General features: G+C 39.8%; 1 protein-coding gene across 4 annotated transcripts in view; it reads left to right on the plus strand.

Moving 5' to 3' along the window:
* MAN2A1 (mannosidase alpha class 2A member 1) overlaps positions 1-20,625 on the plus strand; it is a 169,822-nt gene that overhangs the window by 105,023 nt on the left and 44,174 nt on the right. For all 4 annotated transcript variants that reach the window (XR_011381959.1, XR_007922515.2, XM_051853587.2 and 1 more), the window contains 4 exons: positions 12,922-13,087; positions 14,465-14,683; positions 15,738-15,860; positions 20,198-20,312. Coding sequence is in view for 2 of the 4 variants with exons in the window: in XM_051853587.2 (XP_051709547.2) it covers positions 12,922-13,087; positions 14,465-14,683; positions 15,738-15,860; positions 20,198-20,312 (623 nt within the window). In the remaining 2 variants the exon portion in view is untranslated. The remainder of the gene's footprint in view (positions 1-12,921; positions 13,088-14,464; positions 14,684-15,737; positions 15,861-20,197; positions 20,313-20,625) is intronic.

Raw genomic sequence — 20,625 nt, forward strand, 5'->3', positions numbered from 1 at the left:
GAGGGAGCTGCCCGTGTTGTCATCTCAGCAGCTGGGCAGTGGCATCTGTGTCTGTGCCACGTGCCCCTCGAGTGCCTTGCCCAAGAGCAGGGCGGCAGCAGCCCCTCCTCGGCCTCCCCACCTCGGAGCCCGACTGATGGAGATGCGTCTTTCTCGACCACTTCAATGCCCACAGCGCCGTGAGAAGGACACGGAGCCACTCGCCACATCTGTAAAAAGGGTATGATTGTAGGACTTTGTAGGGTGGGTGTAAAGCTGAAAGCAGTTAAGTCCAATAAAGCACAAGTTATATGTGTGGTTTCAAAGGCTGCTGAAGTGCCAGCTGTTGTTACTGTTACCATATCGTCTGAAAAACATCCTTCTACCACCTAAGTCAGATTGACTTTAGTACAATTTTGTTTTGTCTGTTAGTAATCTGAACAAACACACTTCTCTACCCAAGTAGTATTTTCTGACATACAGCTGTCTGGAATATTTACTTAATAGCATCATCTGAAGTAAGAACTTTCCATAGTGATGTTTTATGTAATTGTTGGGTATTTGCAGAAACCACTTAGTTGAACAGCAGTGGTCTTGGGCTCTGCTGTCATGTTAACTGCTTCCCAAAGGGCAGCTTCGTCTTTGCATTTGCTCACATGTGTGGTACACCTGTTGACCTGCCCTTTCAAATCTTGTCCTTGGACAGCAACTATCCATGGGATGATGAGAGTCACGGGTATTTTGTCCAGGAATTTTAAGAAAGTTATTTCTCCTATATGTAGAATAAAAAATATGCAGAAAGCAGAGTTTCTCTGCGATAGAATTAGTGTGTTTGACAGTGAAGGCCTCTGCAGACTGCCTGTGGTGTCTCGTAACCTGGAATTCCAAGCCATAACAAGATTTGAAGTGTGTTTTCAAGTAAGATATTGTGGATGTGATACAGTCGTAGAAATATGTGAGGATATTTGAGCGAGTTAAATATATAAGAGCTTTAAAAAAAGGTTCACCTATTAGGTAATTCAGGTAAAGTAACTTCCTGTGTTCAAGGAAAATCCCAGTTGTCATTGCTGAAAAGGATGTTTTGTGCTTGAATGCTGAGTAGTTTTTTTCTCTGAGATCAGTCCATATTTGTTACTAAGCTAACTGGAGGCTTCCAGCAACCATTTTTAGTTTTTCCTCTTGCACATCTAGATTTCAATATTTGGCGGTCAAAGTTCAGTGTTTGCCTCCTACTCCTGTTTCATAGGAGTAGGTTAGATGTGGCGGACATGGAACTGTGTGAATCATCTCACATGTGTGCATGTCTCCTGTGAATGTGGTCCAGCCTACAGAACTCAAAGATTTAAAAAAAAATAGAATTTAAAGACATTAAGAATAATCACCTTGGCCAGTGTAAAGGACTGTCAGTCATTTGCTCTTTAGGTAGCATAGGTTTTGTTTTTTTCTTGTGTGCTTTCTCCTCCATGTTAGCAGTGGGCACTGTGCTGGGACTGGGGAGCTGGGCTGCGTTAGGCCCTATGGCCAGTGCTTGAGAAGTAGGAGGGGGCTTTTGCAGGGAGAGGCAAGAACAAGAAGGGGTTGGGCACCTTTCCTTCAGGCGCAGCTTAAGGCCCATTATAAGGATGCCAGCTCTTCTTGCTGCTCTTTGCCTTTTCAAGTTTGCTTGATGATTCAAGCTTCTTTTCGCCTGTGTTTTGTGGTAAATGCCTTTTGTTTTGTGATGTGTAAGTGGAGCTTCATCTCCTTTTTCAGCAATAGTAGTGCATCCTGGTATATTAGTTTTCTGTTTGTGTTTTTAGAAATTATCAGCAAACTTGATAATAAATTTAAAAATAACACAAATTTATTACCTTACATCCTGGAAATCAGAAATGCGCAGTCATTTTCCATGGGGCAAGCAGAGTGTTGGTAGAGCTGGTTCCTTCTGCAGGCTTTGAGCGAGAATCTATTTCTTTTCTTTGTGCTCTTGCTAGAAGCCTCCAACATGCCTTGGCCTCTGGCCACTCCCTCAGATAGTTCAACCTCCTCTGTTGTCCCTGACCTTCCTCTCTGTACACTCTTCCTGCATCCCTCCTAGAAGGACTCTTGTGATTACGTTGGACCCACCTAGCTAACTTGGGACAATGTCTTAATCCCCACATCCTCCATGTAGTCACATCTGCAAAGTCCTCGGAACATTCATGGGTTTTGAGGATCACAACATCTTGCAAGACCACTCTACTGCTTACCATACCTGGAAATCTGCTTTTAATATTTCCAGTGAAAAAATATGTTCTGAGGTGCAGAAGAGCAGTTGACGAGACTCAGGATCCATCTGTGTGGGTGGTCCTCAGGTACATCCTGACGTTAGACTTCAAGAAGGCTAAACCTGGATTTATCACCTTTAGCCATTCGGTGTTCACTCTCGGTAAATGGCACCACTGCATCTAATGGATGATAATTGTGGACTTTTCCTCCTGTTTTACTACCCAGCCTTCTCCAAGGAATCAAAAAAAAAAAAAATGTCCTACTGATAAGACAGCCTGTGTTTTTCACAAATTTCTTCTTTTTGTAATTCTGCCACTTCTTGGACAGTTCTTCAGCTTCCTGCCTGGGCTGTTGACGCCTTCTACTTTAGTATTCCTGCTTGGAACCTTCACTCCTTAAATCCTTCTTAAATGGGGTAACTAGAGTCAGGTATTAGACATGAGAATTTGACCTTGTTAAAACTTCAATCACTCCTTGTCACTTTATGGGCATAGCAGATTAACTCCAAGTTCCTCTCTGAGTTGAGATCTGTCTTTCTAGCTTCATGCAGTAACATTTTTGAGGTGCCTTTTACTGTGTAGATTCTGGTGGTATTTGATGACCTCCATGTCTGAAAATAACGTTCTGTTTCTTGTGTCGATTAGAGAGCTTTCTTCTTCTTTTTTAAGATTTATTTATTTAGAAATACATAAAGTAGTAGCAGGGTGGGTGGGTATCTTCCATCTGTTGGTTCACTGCCTATATGGCTGCAACGGCCTGAGCTGAGCCCATTCAAAGTCAGGAGACAGGAGCCAAGAGCTTCAGGGGTGCAGGGGCACAAGGATGTGGGCCAACCTCCACTGCTTTCCCACGCCATAGCAGAGAGCTGGATTGGAAGTAGAGCATCTGGAACTCAAACTGGCAGCCACGTGCGATGCTGGCATTGCAGGTGATGGCCAAACTTGTTATGTTACAGTGCTGGCCCTGGGTTTTATATATTTTTATAATTTATTGAGAATTCTTTGGGTATATTCTAAATTATTCTTATGTATTTAATAGTATAACAAACATTTTCTTGTATTTAAAAAAAGTTCTAGTGGTGGTGTTTGGCACAGTAGTTAAGATGTCTGTTGGACCACCCTCACCCTCATTGGAGTGCCTGAATTTGAATCCTGGCTTCACTCCTCATTCCAGCTTCCTGCTGATGCACACCCTGGGAGGCAGCAGATGATGGCTCAAGTGGCTGGGTCTCTGTTGCCCATGTGGGATATCTGTGTTAATTTCTCAGCTCCTGACTTTAACCTGGCTTGGCCTTAGCTGTTGGAGGCATTTGAGATGGGAGCTCTCTGTTTCTCTACCTTTCAAATATTTAAAATTAATTTAAACAAATTTTAAAAATATAATGGAAGATATGCATAGTTTTTATGTAAAAAAATTAAAAATTCTTCACAAATATTTATTGGCTGTTTAATGACTACTAATACTGTAACCTATAACTATACTTTGTTAACATACTCTCTCCTTTAATTATTACATTGATTAATAAATACAATGCTTCAGTAGTTTAGCTGATATCTGTATTTTGGTAAATCTTCAAGTCCTTTTTCTCTCATTTCTTAGCTTTTTTAGATTGAGTTCTTTTTTCACACAGATTGAGAATCTCTTATCGGAAAATAATTGGAGCTAGCAGTGTTTCAGATTTTGGAATATTTACATGTATATGATGAGATATCTCGAGGTTGGGACCTGAAGTTAAACACGACAGTCATTTATATTTCATTTATACCTTATCCAGCTAGCCAGAAAGTAATTATATGTGATGTTTTTAGTGTGCCTGTGTTGTGACCGTGACTTGGAATCTTCTGAGCTGGTTTCATATGTGTTGTCATGTCTCTTTTCAGAAGTTTCAGATTTTGAATTTTCAGGCTACAGATGCTCCACCTGAATTACATCTTTTCATTCTAACTTGTTGGCTATATGTGATTTTACTATTCTTTTTCTCTTTACTGTAGAAAAGCAAAGATAGCTTGGTATAGTCTAATTAAAGTGTACTTTCGTGTTGTTTTTGTAGTTGATGCTCATTGTATTTTCTCACATTTTTAATCCCCGCTTGTGGTCTCCAGTTTTCCTGCAATTCCATGATTGTGTTAGACATGGTTTTCCTTCTCCTTGAGGAACACAGTATTTCTTCTAATAAAATTCTTTTTGTAACCAGTACTCTCAGTTTTTGTTTGTCCAAAGCCATGTTTAATCATGTTCCAAAGAAATTTTTGCTGGGCATGATGTCTAGGTTGGCAGCAATTCCTGCTTTTTGTTTTCTTACCACTTTAAGTATGTCATCTTGATGTCTCCTGGCATCCGTCATTTCTGCAGATCCATCAGCTGATGGTCTGGCTGTAACTCCTGGGACAGCATAGCCTCATCTTCACTGCCTGCTTCTAAGAATTTTCCTTTTGTAGGAGATGGCAATGAACGAACTTCACCTGCTGTAGCATGGCCTGTTTTCCTCTGGGGTTCCAGAGTTTATGGTATGTGGGGGCTGATTTCTTTAATTTGTTTTGGAAAATGTTTAGCTATTCAGGTATTGCTGTTGTGCTGTATTCTTTCTTACTTATTGATACACATTCTCTTTCACGCATTAGGTCTTTTTTCTGAGTCTCCCATGTCCCTCACGCTCTGTCTGTATTGCCAGTCCTCTTTTGACTCTGTTTCAGCTTGGATATTTCTTACTGACACCTCTTCTGCTAGAGTACTTTATTATTAAACACATCTGTAGAGCTGTTCATTTCAAATGTTCATCCTTTTAGCATTTCACTTGATTATGTCATAATATATTAATTTCTGTGGTTAAATGCTCTGCCCTTTTATTTCTTTCTTTCATGTTTCTCCCTTCCTTGAAAAAATTGTTCATTGTGCATTTTAAAGTCTTCAGCTAACTTCAGAGTTTGGGTTGTCTGTGACTCTGGTTCTTTTGTCTTTTTCTGCTTGGTGTTTGGTCACGTGGCTCTGTCTTTTGAGGTGCCTTGTGATTTTATATTGGGTGCTAGACGTTTTGTACAAAATTTCTAGAGGCTACAGGAAACTCCTTCTTCTAGAATATAATACTCCAATCAAGGTCTATGCTAAATTGAGACAAGAGATTGTCTCTCAGCCTCGTGTTCATCTAGACTTCTAAGTTTTCAGCTAATACCTGGTATATTCTGTAGGCCGTACTCCCTGGTGGGTTCTGGAATATCCTGAGATGTCTGTGCTCTGCTTTGCAGAAGCTTTCTGTTTAGGTTTGAAGCTTCCCTTTCTGTGCAGCCCGGTGGTTGGCACATGTCCTAATGAGAAAACCCAGCTGTGTACCTGAGGCCCCCCTAGTCCCCACCAACTGATCTGTTGGCCTCTTTGCCCCCTGTGATTTCCTGCAGGCTTTGTATCAGCTTTGCTTGCAACTCTGAGCATCTCCCTGCTGAGAACTGACATGGCCCTGGGTGAAAATGGCTGCAGAGGCTGCTCACTTCTCTGAAGTGCTTTCCTCCCCCTCAGCAGCGCTCTGTTGCCCTGCAGCAAACGGTTACTCTCTTTCATCTGCCCTTTCTAGTTGGCTGGTAGAAGTGAGAGCTCCTGTCTGTCATCAACTGCTCGTCTCTTCTCAAAGTGGAAGCATCATTTATTTTCAACTTCAACTTGATTTTTTAAATAGTTATTTTTTTCTTTTTGAGTGTTTATATTTGTGTTGATCTGTAGAAGCACTTTATGTGTTTCCTAAGTTGACATTCTTTAATCTTATTTTTTAACATAAAAAGTTTTAGGTTTTTGTCAAGCTTTTACTTACTTGGATCTTTCTGTTATGGTTAGAAAGCCTTTTTGCACCACAAATAGTATATTTATTCTTCCTGTTAATTTTGTTTCTTAAATTTTCAAATTCATCTGGAATCAGTGTTGGTATATCATTCTGATGTTAGCATTACATAAAGTTTGTTGATTAACTTGGGATGAGTTGGGTTGTTCTTTGCATTGTTTTAGTTTTCTCACATAGAATGATGTGTCTATTCATTCTTATGTCCTCTGGTAACATTTTCTATATAGACATTCATTTTATAGATAATTAATTTTTTGTTTTGGTTGGTCTCCTGTTCTAACTGGCCCTTTGTGTGTGCATGTCACGGGGTACACTGTGTGCCTTGGTCTCATCGCTTACCCTGTTACAGTGAACCTAGCAGTTTGTTTCTGCCACTTTCCCTCCCAGACTATATAGAGACTATGTATTCACACTGATGGAGTTTAAACCACAACACACACCAGGCAGTTTCTTCTCGTTTTTGTTGTTTTTAAATTTAACCATAGACACTTGGTTACTCTGAGTATTCTCTGTGCTGATGGATTTATCTCCCACTCTACCTCCCAGCTGCTATGTTAACAGAACTCTGTTTCAAGATACCATTGTTACCGCAGGTATGATTGTGCTCATTTCTTTTATTTAGATTTATATGTGCCTTAACATGCCAAAAAGAAAAAGGTTGGGGTTCAGGGGGAGCTTAGGACATCTCACCACCCAAGTTCTTCTACTGCATGGTGTGATGACAGGCCGGGGCCTTGGTCAGGTCTGTGAGCACCCTGTAAGGAAAGGGAGGAGAGGGATTATACTGACATTCTACTTTGCATCTGGCCTTAGTTAGGGTTTTTTCTAAGCTTAATGTCCCTTAGCACTAATAGTGATTGGCTCTGATGATTGTACAGACGAGTCTTGAGGAAATGAGGTAGCTTAGACTCTCTATGGCATGCGGGGTGATTTGAGCTTGACTGGTTGACTTGAGTGAGTCGCAGAGCTGTGATTTTGAACATCTGATGTATCTTAAAAAAGACTCTTTGTTTTTAATGTCATAAGTTTTTTTCCTGACACTATGATAAACATTACTTCATAAACTTGGAAAACAAGATGAAATAATGTCAATTTCAGATCTAGAAATCGTAATTTTTATTAACATGCAAATTTGTATGTGTCTGTATTCAGCTTCTGTGTGAAACTTTGTACTCTTCTGTGCGTTGTTTCCTGATGAGATTACTTAGAGAAGATGAACATATTCTTATTTGTAATGGATTTTTTCATGTGCTGGCCTTAAAACTCAAACCAGGGCTGTATTTGGCATAGCAGTTAAGACACCACCTCAGATGCCCCCATCCCATATCAGTGTCTGGGTTTTGGTCCCATCTCTGATTCCATTTCCAGCTTCCTGCTCCTGCCTATCTTGGAAGGCAACACTGAGCGGTTCAAATACCTTGGGTCCCTGCCATCTGTATGGGAAACCCAGATTGAGTTCTCTGCTCCTGCCTTACTCCTGACCCAGCGCTAGTTGTTACAGGCATTTGGAGAGTGAACCAACAGATGGAAGATATTATCTGTCTCTGTCTCTCTGCCTTTAAAGTAAAATGAAAATAAGTAAGTAAAAGTCAAAAGGATCAGAGTACTCCTTGGCTCGTGCCTTGTTCTTCATCCTCTCTGTGACCTTGGCTCTGTCATGTCCCCAACTTTACAAAGGATTTAATGACCCATTTTGCATTTGATGGGGGTAGGGGCTCAGAATAATCAAAATGAAAATGTTCTGATAAAATCATAAAGTCCTCCATCCATCACCTGTTACTCACACATTGTTTTCTGCTAGGTACATGAAGTCACAGTTATTTTCCATATAACTTTCTGGTGTTTGCTTAGCTGTTTTGTTTTTTTTTTTTTTCTTTTAAGATTTTTTAAAAAATTATTTGAAAGGTTGAGATACAAAGAGGGGGAGATGGAAGGAGGGAGGGAGAAAGTCTTCCATCTGCTGGTTCACTCCCCAGATGGCTGTAGCAGCCAAGGCCAGGCCAGACTGAAGCCAGAAGCCTGGAACTCTAGCCAGGTTTCCCACATACATGAGTGGCAGGGGCCCAAGTCCTTGGGCCATCCTCTGCTGTTTTTCTAGTCACATTAGCAGGGAGCTGGTTCAAAAATGGGGCAGCTCTGGGTCTAGCACCTTGGATGCCAGCATTGCAGGCTGGGCCATGATTCAGCCCGCTTTGCCACAACACTGGTCCAGCTTAACTGGTTTTAAACTGTACTTACAATTTAAAAATATTTTTCATTTTTGTTGTCTCTACCCATTTGTAGTGTTTGTAAGATGTTTCCTCAAATACTGTTTTTGCCTGCCGCGTGCCATGAGGTCCTCGGACTCCCTATCATATATCGCAAGATCTTCTCTTTTCCCACTTGCAGATTTTCCTTCACAGATACGATATATGTGAGATGTAAATAGCCTGTGTTCATCCCGAGCTTCCTGAGGGGGAGACTCTGGCCCTCACATCTCTGAGGACAGGACTTGAGAACAAAGGTTTCCATAGGAAACCCTGACTGTCTACACGACCCTTTGGTGTGTGGCCTTGGCCTGTGAGGGACAGGAGATGGCTCCCAAGTGAGGCTGAGTCCTAAGCCCTGGTGTGGCCCTCCCCAGCTGGCTGAATCTTGGCAACGTGGCTGCTGCTGCTGAGGCCAGCCAAGTGGGAAAGATGGAGGAGGACTGTGCCTGGTTGTACTGGCCTGGGCACACACAGCAGGCACTCTGAACGGTAATTCCAAGAGCCGGCTGACCATGGGGCATAGTCCTACTCTATCCTTCATACTGTCCCAGAAGGAAGCCAGTGCATCATTCCCATGTTAGTGGATGCTGATTAGATTTGCCAGAAGGGAAGACTCATCAGTTGCCACTGTTGTCTTTCTTCATGTGAAATATTTCTGTGAGAACACAAAGGAATTTTGAAAATGCTCATCCTCAATAAAGTCTTCAAGGATGGAGCCATGTGTGTGGTGAAATTTCAGTTTGTAATGAGATTCGCAGTGTGACATGAATTTGACAGGTGCCCTTTTGTTTTTCTCCGTCCCTTCTTCTCCCAGCCAAAAGTAGCTTGTCTTCTGCTTCCTAATTTGGCAAGTAACTCTTGGGTGCCATTTCTTCTTGAGGTGAGAGTTGTTCTTTGTTTAGAGAGAATTCAGGGAATCGCCTGTAACCCCATGTCATGGGGGCTGGTGTCACACTGAGAACCAGGAGACTGGAGGAAGCTTGGTGACAGAGGATGGGTAAGAAGCTGATGCTAGTGTAGTGTTGTGTGTGTGTGTGTGTGTGTGAGAGAGAGAGAGAGAGAAATATGTTAGAAAAGAAAAAAGCGTTTTGAGCTTCTGTACAGTTATTCCCAAGGCAAAGTTAAAATTACCCTTCCTTGTTTTCAAGATACAAATATTATTCTTTTGTTGTTGTTGTTAGTATGGGTCAAATATAGTTTACTTTCAGTGAGCAAATATGACACTATAATGTGATACTGAAATTTCTTGCTTCACTCACAGCTAAAGTCCTTAAGAGGCCTGAATGTTTGGGGCTGTTGGCGGTATAACAAAGGGTTGCCTACTAAACATGGCAGTCGCAGTGATTGTTTAGTTTGTGACGATATTCTAGTGGATTATCATTGATTTATGGTCATGCTTTCTCGGTGCTGTACTGAAAATGCACATAGATAGTATTTGTATGTGTGTCAGATAAATTTGTGCTGTGAAGCACTTGAAGAACATGCTGTGAATCTCTCATTATGTTAAATTATTTTCTTAGCGCTGCATTATACTCATTTTATACTCTACACATTTAGTTTTTGAATAGATTCTTGTCATGATAATTACATAATCATTTAGTACAGTAGAAACATCGTTATGGTCAAATACTAATTAGCTACTAACATGAAACAAAACAGAAATGAGTTCACAGCTTACTATAAAAAGTGATTGAATATGGTACAAAACCAAATGTATAGTTAAAATTATTATTTGCTGTAAGTGAATCATTTTTTTCTTCCCTTGGGAAGGAGTCAGTGTTCTGAATGCTTATTACCTAATTTACTGCTTGGGTGCACATTACGTGGTCTTAACACGGCTGTCCGGGCCAGTTCTGTGCGCTGGATTCTGTGAAAACATGCCGGCAGGCAATCTAGGCCTCGACTTGCCATAGGCTCCCAGCTGTGCTTCAGGCCTTCTGCAGAATGAGAGCGCTGACCTGTCTTTAGGCTGTGGTTGTCCAGAGTTTTTCATTACCTAGCTCCAAAAATGGCTGGGAGTATCTGTGCTAAAGCACTCATTTCTGGGGTTCTGGTTTGACCATCTTTGGTGCAGACAATGACCTTCAACGCTCTTCTCCCCGGGGTGTCTTAGCATTCAGTACTGCCCTGCTGGTAAGTGACCCCTGGCAGTTGTGGTTGTCCACGAGTGTTTGTGATGGCAGAACACTCAGCCCAGTAGATGTAAGCACTGATGCCTTACAGAGTGCAGATGAGCTGACAGATCCCTCAGGCCGGTCTGTTGAGCAGACTTCCCGAGGGAGCATCACCTCCATGCTCCTGAGAATTGCCTCCGTGGTTACAGTGGGGTCTTAGCTAATGCTGGGAAGTTTTAGTGCTCTTTGTAAAACATGCTTATGCCTGCACGGCTTCATCATCTGTCCTTTTTTTTGTGGGGGGTTGGGGGGGTAGGCAGATTTAGTGAGAGAGAGAGAGAAAGGTCTTCCGTTGGTTCACCCCCCAAATGGCCGCTGCGGCTGGTGCGCTGTGCCGATCCAAAGTCAGGAGCCAGGTGCTTCCTCCTTGTCTCTCATGAAGGTGCAGGACCCAAGCACTTGGGCCATCCTCCACTGCCTTCCTGGGCCTCAACAGAGAGCTGGAATGGAAGAGGAGCAACTGGGGCAGAATCCGGCGCCCCAGCCAGGACTAGAACCCAGGGTGCTGGCGCCACAGGCGGAGGATTAGCCAAATGAGCTGCGGCACTGGCCATCTGTCCCTCTTTTTTGTATGCATGTGGAGCCCCAGTGAAGATAAACCATGCAAGTTAGGGCTTTTAACCTTATGTATACTGTGATAAGCCCAACAGGAATCAGAGACATTCTTGTGTTCATGTTGTGACCTTTGACATTTCAAAATATTGTTTACACTGTAACATAACTCTTTCCTGATAAACAACAAGAAGTCAGATGTTTCACATATTTCGTGCTGTATCCTCTCCCCCAACTCCTTTGTTTTTTCCTGTTGTCTTTGCTTTAGTTTTTGGTGACTGTAGGTATTCATACCATTTCTTCATGAGTGATTGGTAACACATTGACAACAAAAATACATAGGGCACACACACAACATGAGAGAACAATGACAGGCTTTCTGATGCATGACAGTAAACACCTGCCAGCTTGCTTCTACCATTCCTAGCTACTGGGGGGGGGGGGGCGGGGGGAGGTGGGTGTTATCTGGCTCTCTGGTTCTTTGCTCTTGCAGTTACAGATTTGAATAGGAAAAAAAAAATTCAGATCATGGAACTATTAGCTAGTAAACCAGTGAGTTTTATTATCCTTTTTGAAGTGTTCTTTGATTTATTTGAAGATAATATGATGCAAATGCCAAATAAAGTCGCAAATCTTGCAAAGGCGTTCATGAAGTCTGTCATGGGATGATCTAGAATGTTTCCACTCATAGGCAAAGCTAGGGAGCTGTGAGGATTTGGCAGAGGTGTGCTGATGAGAAAATTAGGAATGTTGAGTGCTTTCAGTGAAAATTACTTGAATTTCAGAGAATTAGGGGAAGACCTCAGGAAAAATGAGGAAGTCTTTCAATATTTTATACAAATATAGTTATGTTTGAAACCATCCTGTAAAAATTAAATGTTATATGAAGGAAATCATAATGTGCTAATATAAAATATTGGAAAAATTCTGTCAGAAGTAGTTCCAAATATTGCCTAAACTCTTTCTAGTAGTTTGGATTTTTCTTTCTTGACCTTAGTCTTCAATGACTTTTTTTTTTTGCCATTATTTATTATACAGTTTTGGCCCTGGGACAGGCATTTGGCTAGGACTTTCACATGGCCTGTCAAAGTACCTGAGTTCTCAGCTTTGCTTCTGATTCCAGCATCCTGCTATTGCAGACCTTGGGAGGCAGCAGGTGGTATCTCAAGTAGTTGGGTCCCTGCCAGCCATGGGTGGCCTGGATTGATTTCCCAGCTACCAGCTTTGGCCTCTGCCCAGCCCTTTCCATTGCAGGCATCTGGGAAATGACTCATAGATAGGGAACTTTCTCTCTCTTTACCCCTCTCCCTCACCTCTCAAATTAAAAAAAGCAAAAAAGATTTTTTTGGCCCCCATTGTAAGTAGATTCACTTCATGTAACTTGCTTTCCAGAACTGATTTCTTGAGAAATAGGGCCTCTGTATATAAAATATATATGCGAGTTATATGATTTTCCATGTATGGCCATACAGGTTGCTCTGTTAGTTGCCTACAGTGAATGTCAAATTCTTAATTGTGATTAATCACAAAGAAATTATGAATTTCTTATTCAGCAAGCTTAGGCAGGAATCAAGGTATTAGTTTATATAGAGATGATTCTTGTAGACATATGAATAAAACTATATTTGTGTAAGTCATTCTCTAGGATATGGAAAAATCTTTGTTACATATCTATTAACATCTTCCATTTGTAAACCATTTCAATCTATAGAAAGTGCTTTTGAGTCATTACTCTTTGTGTGGTGTTTGTTTTAAAGGGATTGTCTGTTTTCCCAAGGGTTCTACCACAGTGTCCCTTTAAATTCTCTGCGTGTTGCCTTAAGACTGCCTATGAAGCATGTGAAAGAAGTAGAAATATTGTGAGACCCTGATAGTGAAGCTGCTGTTTTTGCAGGCACCTTGTGGTCTATAATCCTTTAGAGCATGGCCGAAGCACAATGGTCTCCATCCATGTGAGTTCCCCCACGGTGCAGGTGCTGTCTGCTTCTGGAGAAACTTTGGAAGTCCAAGTCAGTGCCGTGTGGGATGCGGAAAGGACTGTTTCACAGACGGCCTATGAGGTATGTAGTGGTGATAGAACCTGAAGAGGCACTGTCAAAAGCATGGTTCATGTCTGCATTAGGGCCCCGTGACAAGCTGACCCATTGTGCTACTGCGCCGGCCTGTGTGAAGTGGTGAACTATAAATGCCAGCGCATTGAACTGGCCAGTTCAGTGACACTGAAGGGAAATAGGAAGATACTTCAAAAAGTTTGTGGGAAATAGAATATTCAGGTGTAAAAGAAATTCAAAATTCATGTATATGGGGACTTTCAGACAATTCTTAAAAAGTGTCTATAATGAAAAAATTATGCTTCAGTTTGAAAATTTTTGTGTACAGCTTAGGTTTAGTTCCATTTTCCCAATAACTCGTAGATCCTGTTTTCAGAATATTAATATCTTTGTCAATAGGTATATGTTATTATTAGAATGTTAGTAAATATGTTTTATGTCTTTGTAAATATATATATGTACATATAAATTTTATTCTAAAAAATGAAGTCACTACTTAAAAATTTTTGCTTTTTTAATCTAACTCAGTTTAATGATAATGATGCCTGGTGAAATTGAGATAAGTACCACCGTTAATAATTTGGGGTGGTTTCAGCTTTTCAAATTGAAAAGGCGATAGAATACATCACGGACAAGAGACATTGCAAAATAATTAAGGTGCTTTATGGAAAGTCGGGGATCAAGTAATTGATTTTGTGTGTATAAAAGCTTCTTAGCATAAGCAACATTAAACCATATCACTAGAAAAGTCCAAGTTTTACAGTGTGGAGTGTAGAATATGCTGTACTTCTGGAGTCATAGTTATCAATGGGGAACCCTAAAAGGGAATGGCTTCTGCTGTCAAAAGCCATACTGACTGTTCTTACCTGTGCATGATTCTTTAGCTAGAAGAAAATATGAGAGAGGCTTCAGTCAGACTTCGCAGGAAGCATCCCCTCTAGAGGTGGAACAGCTCCTGGAAGGCGGGGTCATGTGTAGACCTGTGTGCATCCCCCAGGCCTTGCTCAGTGTCTGCTAAGCTTCATGCATTTGATGGTTGGCGCTGGCTGAGCAAGTGTGTTTACTTGTACCATTTTCCAGCATACTGAAATACACTGCACGGCATTTATAGTAACTAGGAAAAACGATTGCTTATAGTAAGCCCTTCCTTTCATGGAAGAAAACATCAGTGTGTTTGATAGGCCTACCAGCTTGAGGTTATTAGGTTGTGTGTATCAACTGAGATGTGGATCCTCTGCCCATTCAGCATCAAAACATTCGCAGGATAGCATTATTCCCTCTTTTTCAAAAACACGGTAGTTTGTTGATTTAACCAATAGTGTACATGCTTTGCCTTTCAGTGGATAAGATTGCTCTTTAACAAAGTCTCTCCTCTCTCTCTTAAAGATTTCTTTTGTAGTACATATACCACCACTGGGACTCAAAGTGTATAAGATTTTGGAATCAGGAAATTCAAATTCCCATTTAGCTGAGTACACCCTGTATAATGGTGAAGCAAAAGATAATGGAATTTTCAGCATGAAGAATGCAGTAGATGCCAAAGAAGCTATAACTATAGAGAACTCCTTCCTTACACTTTGGTTTGATCAATCTGGGCTTATGAAGGTATGATTTTACTTTTTTAAGATTTATTTACTTGAAAGGCAGAGTGGCACAGAGAGGGGGAAAGACAGACAGACACACACACACACATACACACGAGGTCTTCCATTCACTGGTTCACTTCTCAAATGGCCAGAACAGCTACAGTCAGGAGCCTGGAATACCTTCCAAGTCTCTCACATGAATGGCAGGGTCCCAAGCGTTTGAACCATCAGCTGCTGCTTTCCCTGGCACGTTAGCAAGAAGCTGGATCACAAACAAAGTAGCCAGAACTCAAACTGGTCCCCCAGTACAGGATGCTGGCATTGTAAGCCGTCGCCTAACCTGCTAGCGCTGACCCCCTGAAGGCACATCGTGGGTTGTTCTGAAATTCGTAGTCTTACCACTTTTTTTATGATGTGCAGATTACCTGTGCCAAGGGGAAAAAAATCTTAAGTAGGGCTGGACCAAATCTTTTGGGGAAACGGCTGGAACTGGATGTTCCCTCAGTAGCCACTTGCTATTCACAGGTGTGTGTTGTCTGGAGCTGGTGCCAGACTTTGGGTAGTTCTGCTCTGTGGCTTGGCACTGCTCCATGAGTTAAAGACAGAAGTTGTGACTGTTCAGAAATGTTTGTGGAAACTCTGAAAGCAACTTGACTGAATAAAATACCTGTTGAATCTAACAATAAGAAATATGAGAATGTCTTTGGCATATAGGTTTAATTTTAATTTTGGATTTTAAATTTTAATTCACTTCTACTGTAGCTTACAAAAATACTGATCCATGCGTATTGGGACTAAAAAACAATTCTGTTCCCTCCACAGAACGGTTGAGAAGCACAGCTGTAGAGAGCTTTGTTTATTTCTGCTTGTTCTCAATGAAGTGTTCTGATTTTGTTCCTAGTGTGAAAGTTTTAAAACCTAAAGCTAAGTATAAAATTTTGGGTGTTCAAGAGCTATGGATATTAGCAGCTTAAATTAGCAGTTTTCAACCTAACCCGAAGAATTTTTTTTTATTGATGTAGAACATCTGTTAGTAGTGTGTTGCTGTAAAGTTATTTTTTCTTTATCTTTAGAAAATGGTAACCAAAGAAGATGGCAAACACCATGACATAACTCTGCAGTTTTCATGGTATGGAACTACAAATAAAAGAGACAAAAGTGGTGCCTACCTCTTCTTGCCTGATGGCAGTGCCAAGGTATGTGGTGCTGAGGCAGTGACAGTGGGAAACTTACTCCAAGACTCCCGAGGGAAAAATATGTGTGTCTCCTTGTTTTACCATCTGTTCTGATAGGAGTAGGTCAGCTTTTGGCTGCAATATTTATTTATCCTTGTCAGCACTTACCAGTTTGTTGTTGAAAGTTAGATGAACCATTAACTTGTCAGAGTTGGAATTCAGTTAGGTTGCTCCATGGAAAGATGCCTGATAGGGTGTAAGCTTGGAGTGCCGTTGTACCCGTGCAGCACCACGTTTACACACAGAGGAACTAGCCAGCTGGGGAAAATAGCCTGTCCACGAGACATTGTCTCCTTGTTACCTTTCAAAACTAATTTTTCTGATCTTTGACTGTAAGGATGGTATATGTGAACTCTATCACTTCTTGAAAATACAGAAAACTCTGAAGAAAGCAAAATTTACCAACTAATCCGCAATCCCATGAAAAGCTATTGCTAGCATTCTGATCTACAACTGTTTTTATTGTCTTCTATTTTATGCATATCCAAATTCCCCCCATTGTCAAGTTTTGCCTTAATGCACATACGTGATTATTTTTCATTTAAAATGATGCATATAACCTGATGGCATGTTTCATGAACACTTAATTTTAATACACACTATTTCAGAATTTTCTGATGTTGTATATGAACTTTCTCCCAATTCTTTACCACTATAACATTGTAGTAAGCTTCTTTGTAGCATTCTTTCTATGTAATTCTGATCATTTCCTGAAAATGACCTTTAAAAAAGTTGTTTTTATAAGTAGATGAAGCTATGAGAATTAACTCGAAAACTTGTTTTCAAACAGTACTTTATACTTTGTGTGTGTGTGTGTGGGTGCAAATTGTTGAAATCTTTACTTAGTATAGAGTTGGTCTTCTGTATATAAAATTAATTCAAAATTAATCTTAATGAAGAATGGGATGGGAGAGGGAGTAGGAGGTGGGATGGGAGTAGGGGTGGGAAGGTGGGTATTGGGAGAAGAACTGCTATATTCCTAAAGCTGTACCTATGAAACTTCTGGTCATTAAATAAAAGCTTTCTTAAAAAAGTTTTGCTTGTAAAGGTAGTTAACAGAAAAATGTTTTTCAGTAATACTATTTTGGTTACAGTGACTTTGATTTTTTTGTGCATTTTTTTTCATATGTGCATTTTTTATTTATGCCTGTTGACTATGTTTCTATCAGTGTTCTTTGTATTTTTAAGTACTTTTTTTTTGTTCTTTTTTTTTAACTTTTATTTAATGAATATAAATTTCCAAAGTACGATTTATGGATTACAATGGCTTCCCCCACATACCGTCCCTCCCACCCACTACCCTCCCCTTTCCCACTCCCTCTCCCCTTCCATTCACATCAAGATTCATATCCATGGTAAAGTTAATCCTCATCTTGCATGTTCCACAATTTTCACTTGGTGTGTCATTCTTGTTAATGATATTTACTTTATTTATTTATTTAAGATTTCTTTTGTAAATAGCTTTTAATTTTTGTGTAGTCAGTTTTGTATACCTTTTTTTAAAAAGTCTTTTTCTTTGTTTTTGTATCTCTCCAGACTTTGCTCAACTCACGAGCAGTTAAATATTCTCCTTATTTTATTAGGGATTTGTCTCCTAAAAAAACTTACTTTTATCCTACGATTAACCAGAGTCAATTGTTAAATATTTTAGAACATTGTATAGGCCACAATTAGGACTCTTTTTTTTTTTTTTTCTTTTGGTTGTTTGTGTTTTATAAAATCAATGATGGCTAAACTTCAGCTCCTAGCAGGTATCCCAACATGGCCTTGGATCTTCTATGTTTTCTCACTTACCAGCTTTTATCATTTCACAGGCAATTTGTATTGACTGACTGCCCTTATACTTTTGCTTTGGGAATGTTATGGATAAGTAATAGTTGATTTATTTAAAACTATTTCATATCTGTGTAGCCCTGATGTCAGACAGATAGAGAGGATTCTTATATATTTACATCAAGAAAATAAAAGCATATAAAGAAAAGAGTGTGGAGAATGCTTCAAAAACTGGAAAAATGGAATTCAGATAAGTTTGGATTTAGAAAAATTTGAAATCCATGTATAGTTTCTTCATAACTAGCATTTTCCATGATGTGTTTGAAGATCCTTCATTTGCATGCATTTTACAAATTTTTGGCACCAAAATTAATTTATCTTGTAATTCCAGTTTCCGTGAGCCTTTTTGCAGCACCTGTGAACCAGAAAAAGGCAGGATCTCAGAAATCATCACCCTAGGTTCTCATCTCTCTCCGTGACCCGATAGCCATGCAATAGTTAGGTAGAAGAACTCAGTATAACTATTAAGCATTTTATGAACTTCAGAATATTTTTCTCCAGCAGAGGGTTAAATTTGGAATACTATTAGACCATTCTGAAATGTGTTTACTGCATAAGTAGTTCACATTGCAAGCCTAGCTCCTTATGCTATTGTTGAGCTAAGGTATCTAATACTAGAAATATAATTCTTTATAAATGCTTTAAATTTATTACCATATCTCATAAGATATGTGCTCTATTCCCATATTTTCTGGAATTTAGATTCTAGCCAGTGAAAACTAAACTAGTGTTTTTCATGTAGTTTTTTTAAAACTTTTATTTAGTAAATGTAAATTTCCAAAGTATATTTTATGGATTACAATGGCTTCCCCCCCCCATAACTTCCCTACCACCCGCAACCCTCCCATCTCCCACTCCCTCTCCCATTCCATTCACATCAAGATTCATTTTCTATTATCTTTATATACAGAAGATCAATTTAGCATATATTAAGTAAAGATTTCATCAGTTTGCACCCACACAGAACATAAAGTGTAAAATACTGTTTCAGTACTAGTTGTAGCATTACTTCACATTGGACAATACATTAAGGACAGAGATCTCACATGAGGAGTAAGTACACAGTGACTCCTGTTGTTGACTTAACAATTTGACACTCTTGTATGGTGTCAGAAATCTCCCTAGGCTCTAGTCATGCGTTTCCAAGGCTATGGAAGCCTTTTGAGTTTGCCAGCTTCCATCATATTTAGACAAGGTCATAGTCAAAGTGGAAGTTCTCTCCTCCCTTCAGAGAAAGATACCTCCTTCTTGGATGGCCCGTTCTTTCCACTGGGATCTCACTCACAGAGATCTTTCATTTAGGTTCTCTTATTTTTTTTTTTCAGAGTGTCTTGGCTTTCCATGCCTAAAATACTCTCATGGGCTCTTCAACCATATCCGAATGCCTTAAGGGCTGATTCTGAGGCCAGAGTGCTGTTTAGGACATCTGCCATTCTATGAGTGTATCCTGCTTCCCATGTTGGATCATTCTCTCCTTAATTCTATCAGTATTAGCAGACACTAGTCTTGTTTGTGTGATCCCTTTGACTCTTAGACCTATCAGTGTGATCAATTGTGAACTGAAATTGATCACTTGGACTAGTGAGATGGCATTGGTACATGCAATCTTGATGGGATTGTATTGGAATCCCCTGGCACATTTCTAATTGCACCATTTGGGGCATGTCTGATTGAGCATGTCCCAAATTGTACATCTCTTCCCTCTCTTATTCCCACTCTTATATTTAACAGAGATCACTTTTCAGTTAAATTTAAACACCTAAGAATAATTGTGTGTTTATTACAGAGTTCAACCAATAGTATTAACTAGAACAAAAAAAAATACTAAAAGGGATAAAATATTAAATTGTACATCAACAGTCAGGACAAGGGCTGATCAAGTCACTGTTTCTCATAGTGTCCCTTTCACTTCAACAGGTTTCCTATTTTTTTTTTTTAATTGTGCATTACACTCAGCCACTTCTTTCTAGTGGCAAGTTTTATAGCTTAGTAAACTGTGATGAAACTGTTGTAATCACTTCCCATTTGCCTTCAGGACACTCTGTAGCCCTCCATCCCACCTGTCCTGGTCCCTGAAGATTTGACGGTCATAGTTACATTAAATGCGTGCCTGGAAAATGCCACTGCTCTAGAACACTTACTGTTTCTAATAAATGACTATATGAACAACACAGAAGGATTCTAATTAGAAATTTTTATAGCTGGGAGAAGTGTTTATAGATCATCTTGGCCAATCAAGTTGTAAACATTTTTATTTTCTATTTCAGCAATGATTTCAATAATAAAAAGCCTTATACTCAATTTTTATGACAAGTACACATTCCAATAACTTGGAAGGTTTGTTTTTCATTTAACATTGCAAATATCAGGTAGTACTTTTTGCTATTCTGGAAGCTCTAATAAACATTTCTTAGCAAAGTTTGGAAGCCAAAATATTTTTCTTAAAAATGTCATTTCCTCCTCAGCCTTATGTTTACGAAAAACCACCCTTTGTGACAGTGACACGTGGAAGGATGTATTCAGAAGTGTCTTGCTTTTTTGACCATGTTACCCATCGAGTCCGGCTCTACCACATACAGGGTAAGGAAACACAAATGCAGTTGTGAGACACATGTATCCTCATTCTTGAATTCGTGCTTATGTTTTTAATAAATTGGAGGTTGACTTTTGAAGACGAGATCTGTCTAAACTTGGTAGCATGTTTGCAGTATGATCTACAGTATAATATTTACCCTTTGATAATTAAAAATGGTAAATCCTTCCACTCCTTACATAAGTTGTTCTATTCTTCTGTGTATCTTCTCATTCTTACTGTTTGTGTTATTCACAAGCTTATTAACTAGAAACTTTATTTGTAAGACTGAAAAGCAGTAGAGTATTTTTGATTGATTTT

This window comes from Oryctolagus cuniculus, chromosome 14 (assembly GCF_964237555.1).
Source record: "Oryctolagus cuniculus chromosome 14, mOryCun1.1, whole genome shotgun sequence".
Taxonomy (NCBI): domain Eukaryota; kingdom Metazoa; phylum Chordata; class Mammalia; order Lagomorpha; family Leporidae; genus Oryctolagus; species Oryctolagus cuniculus.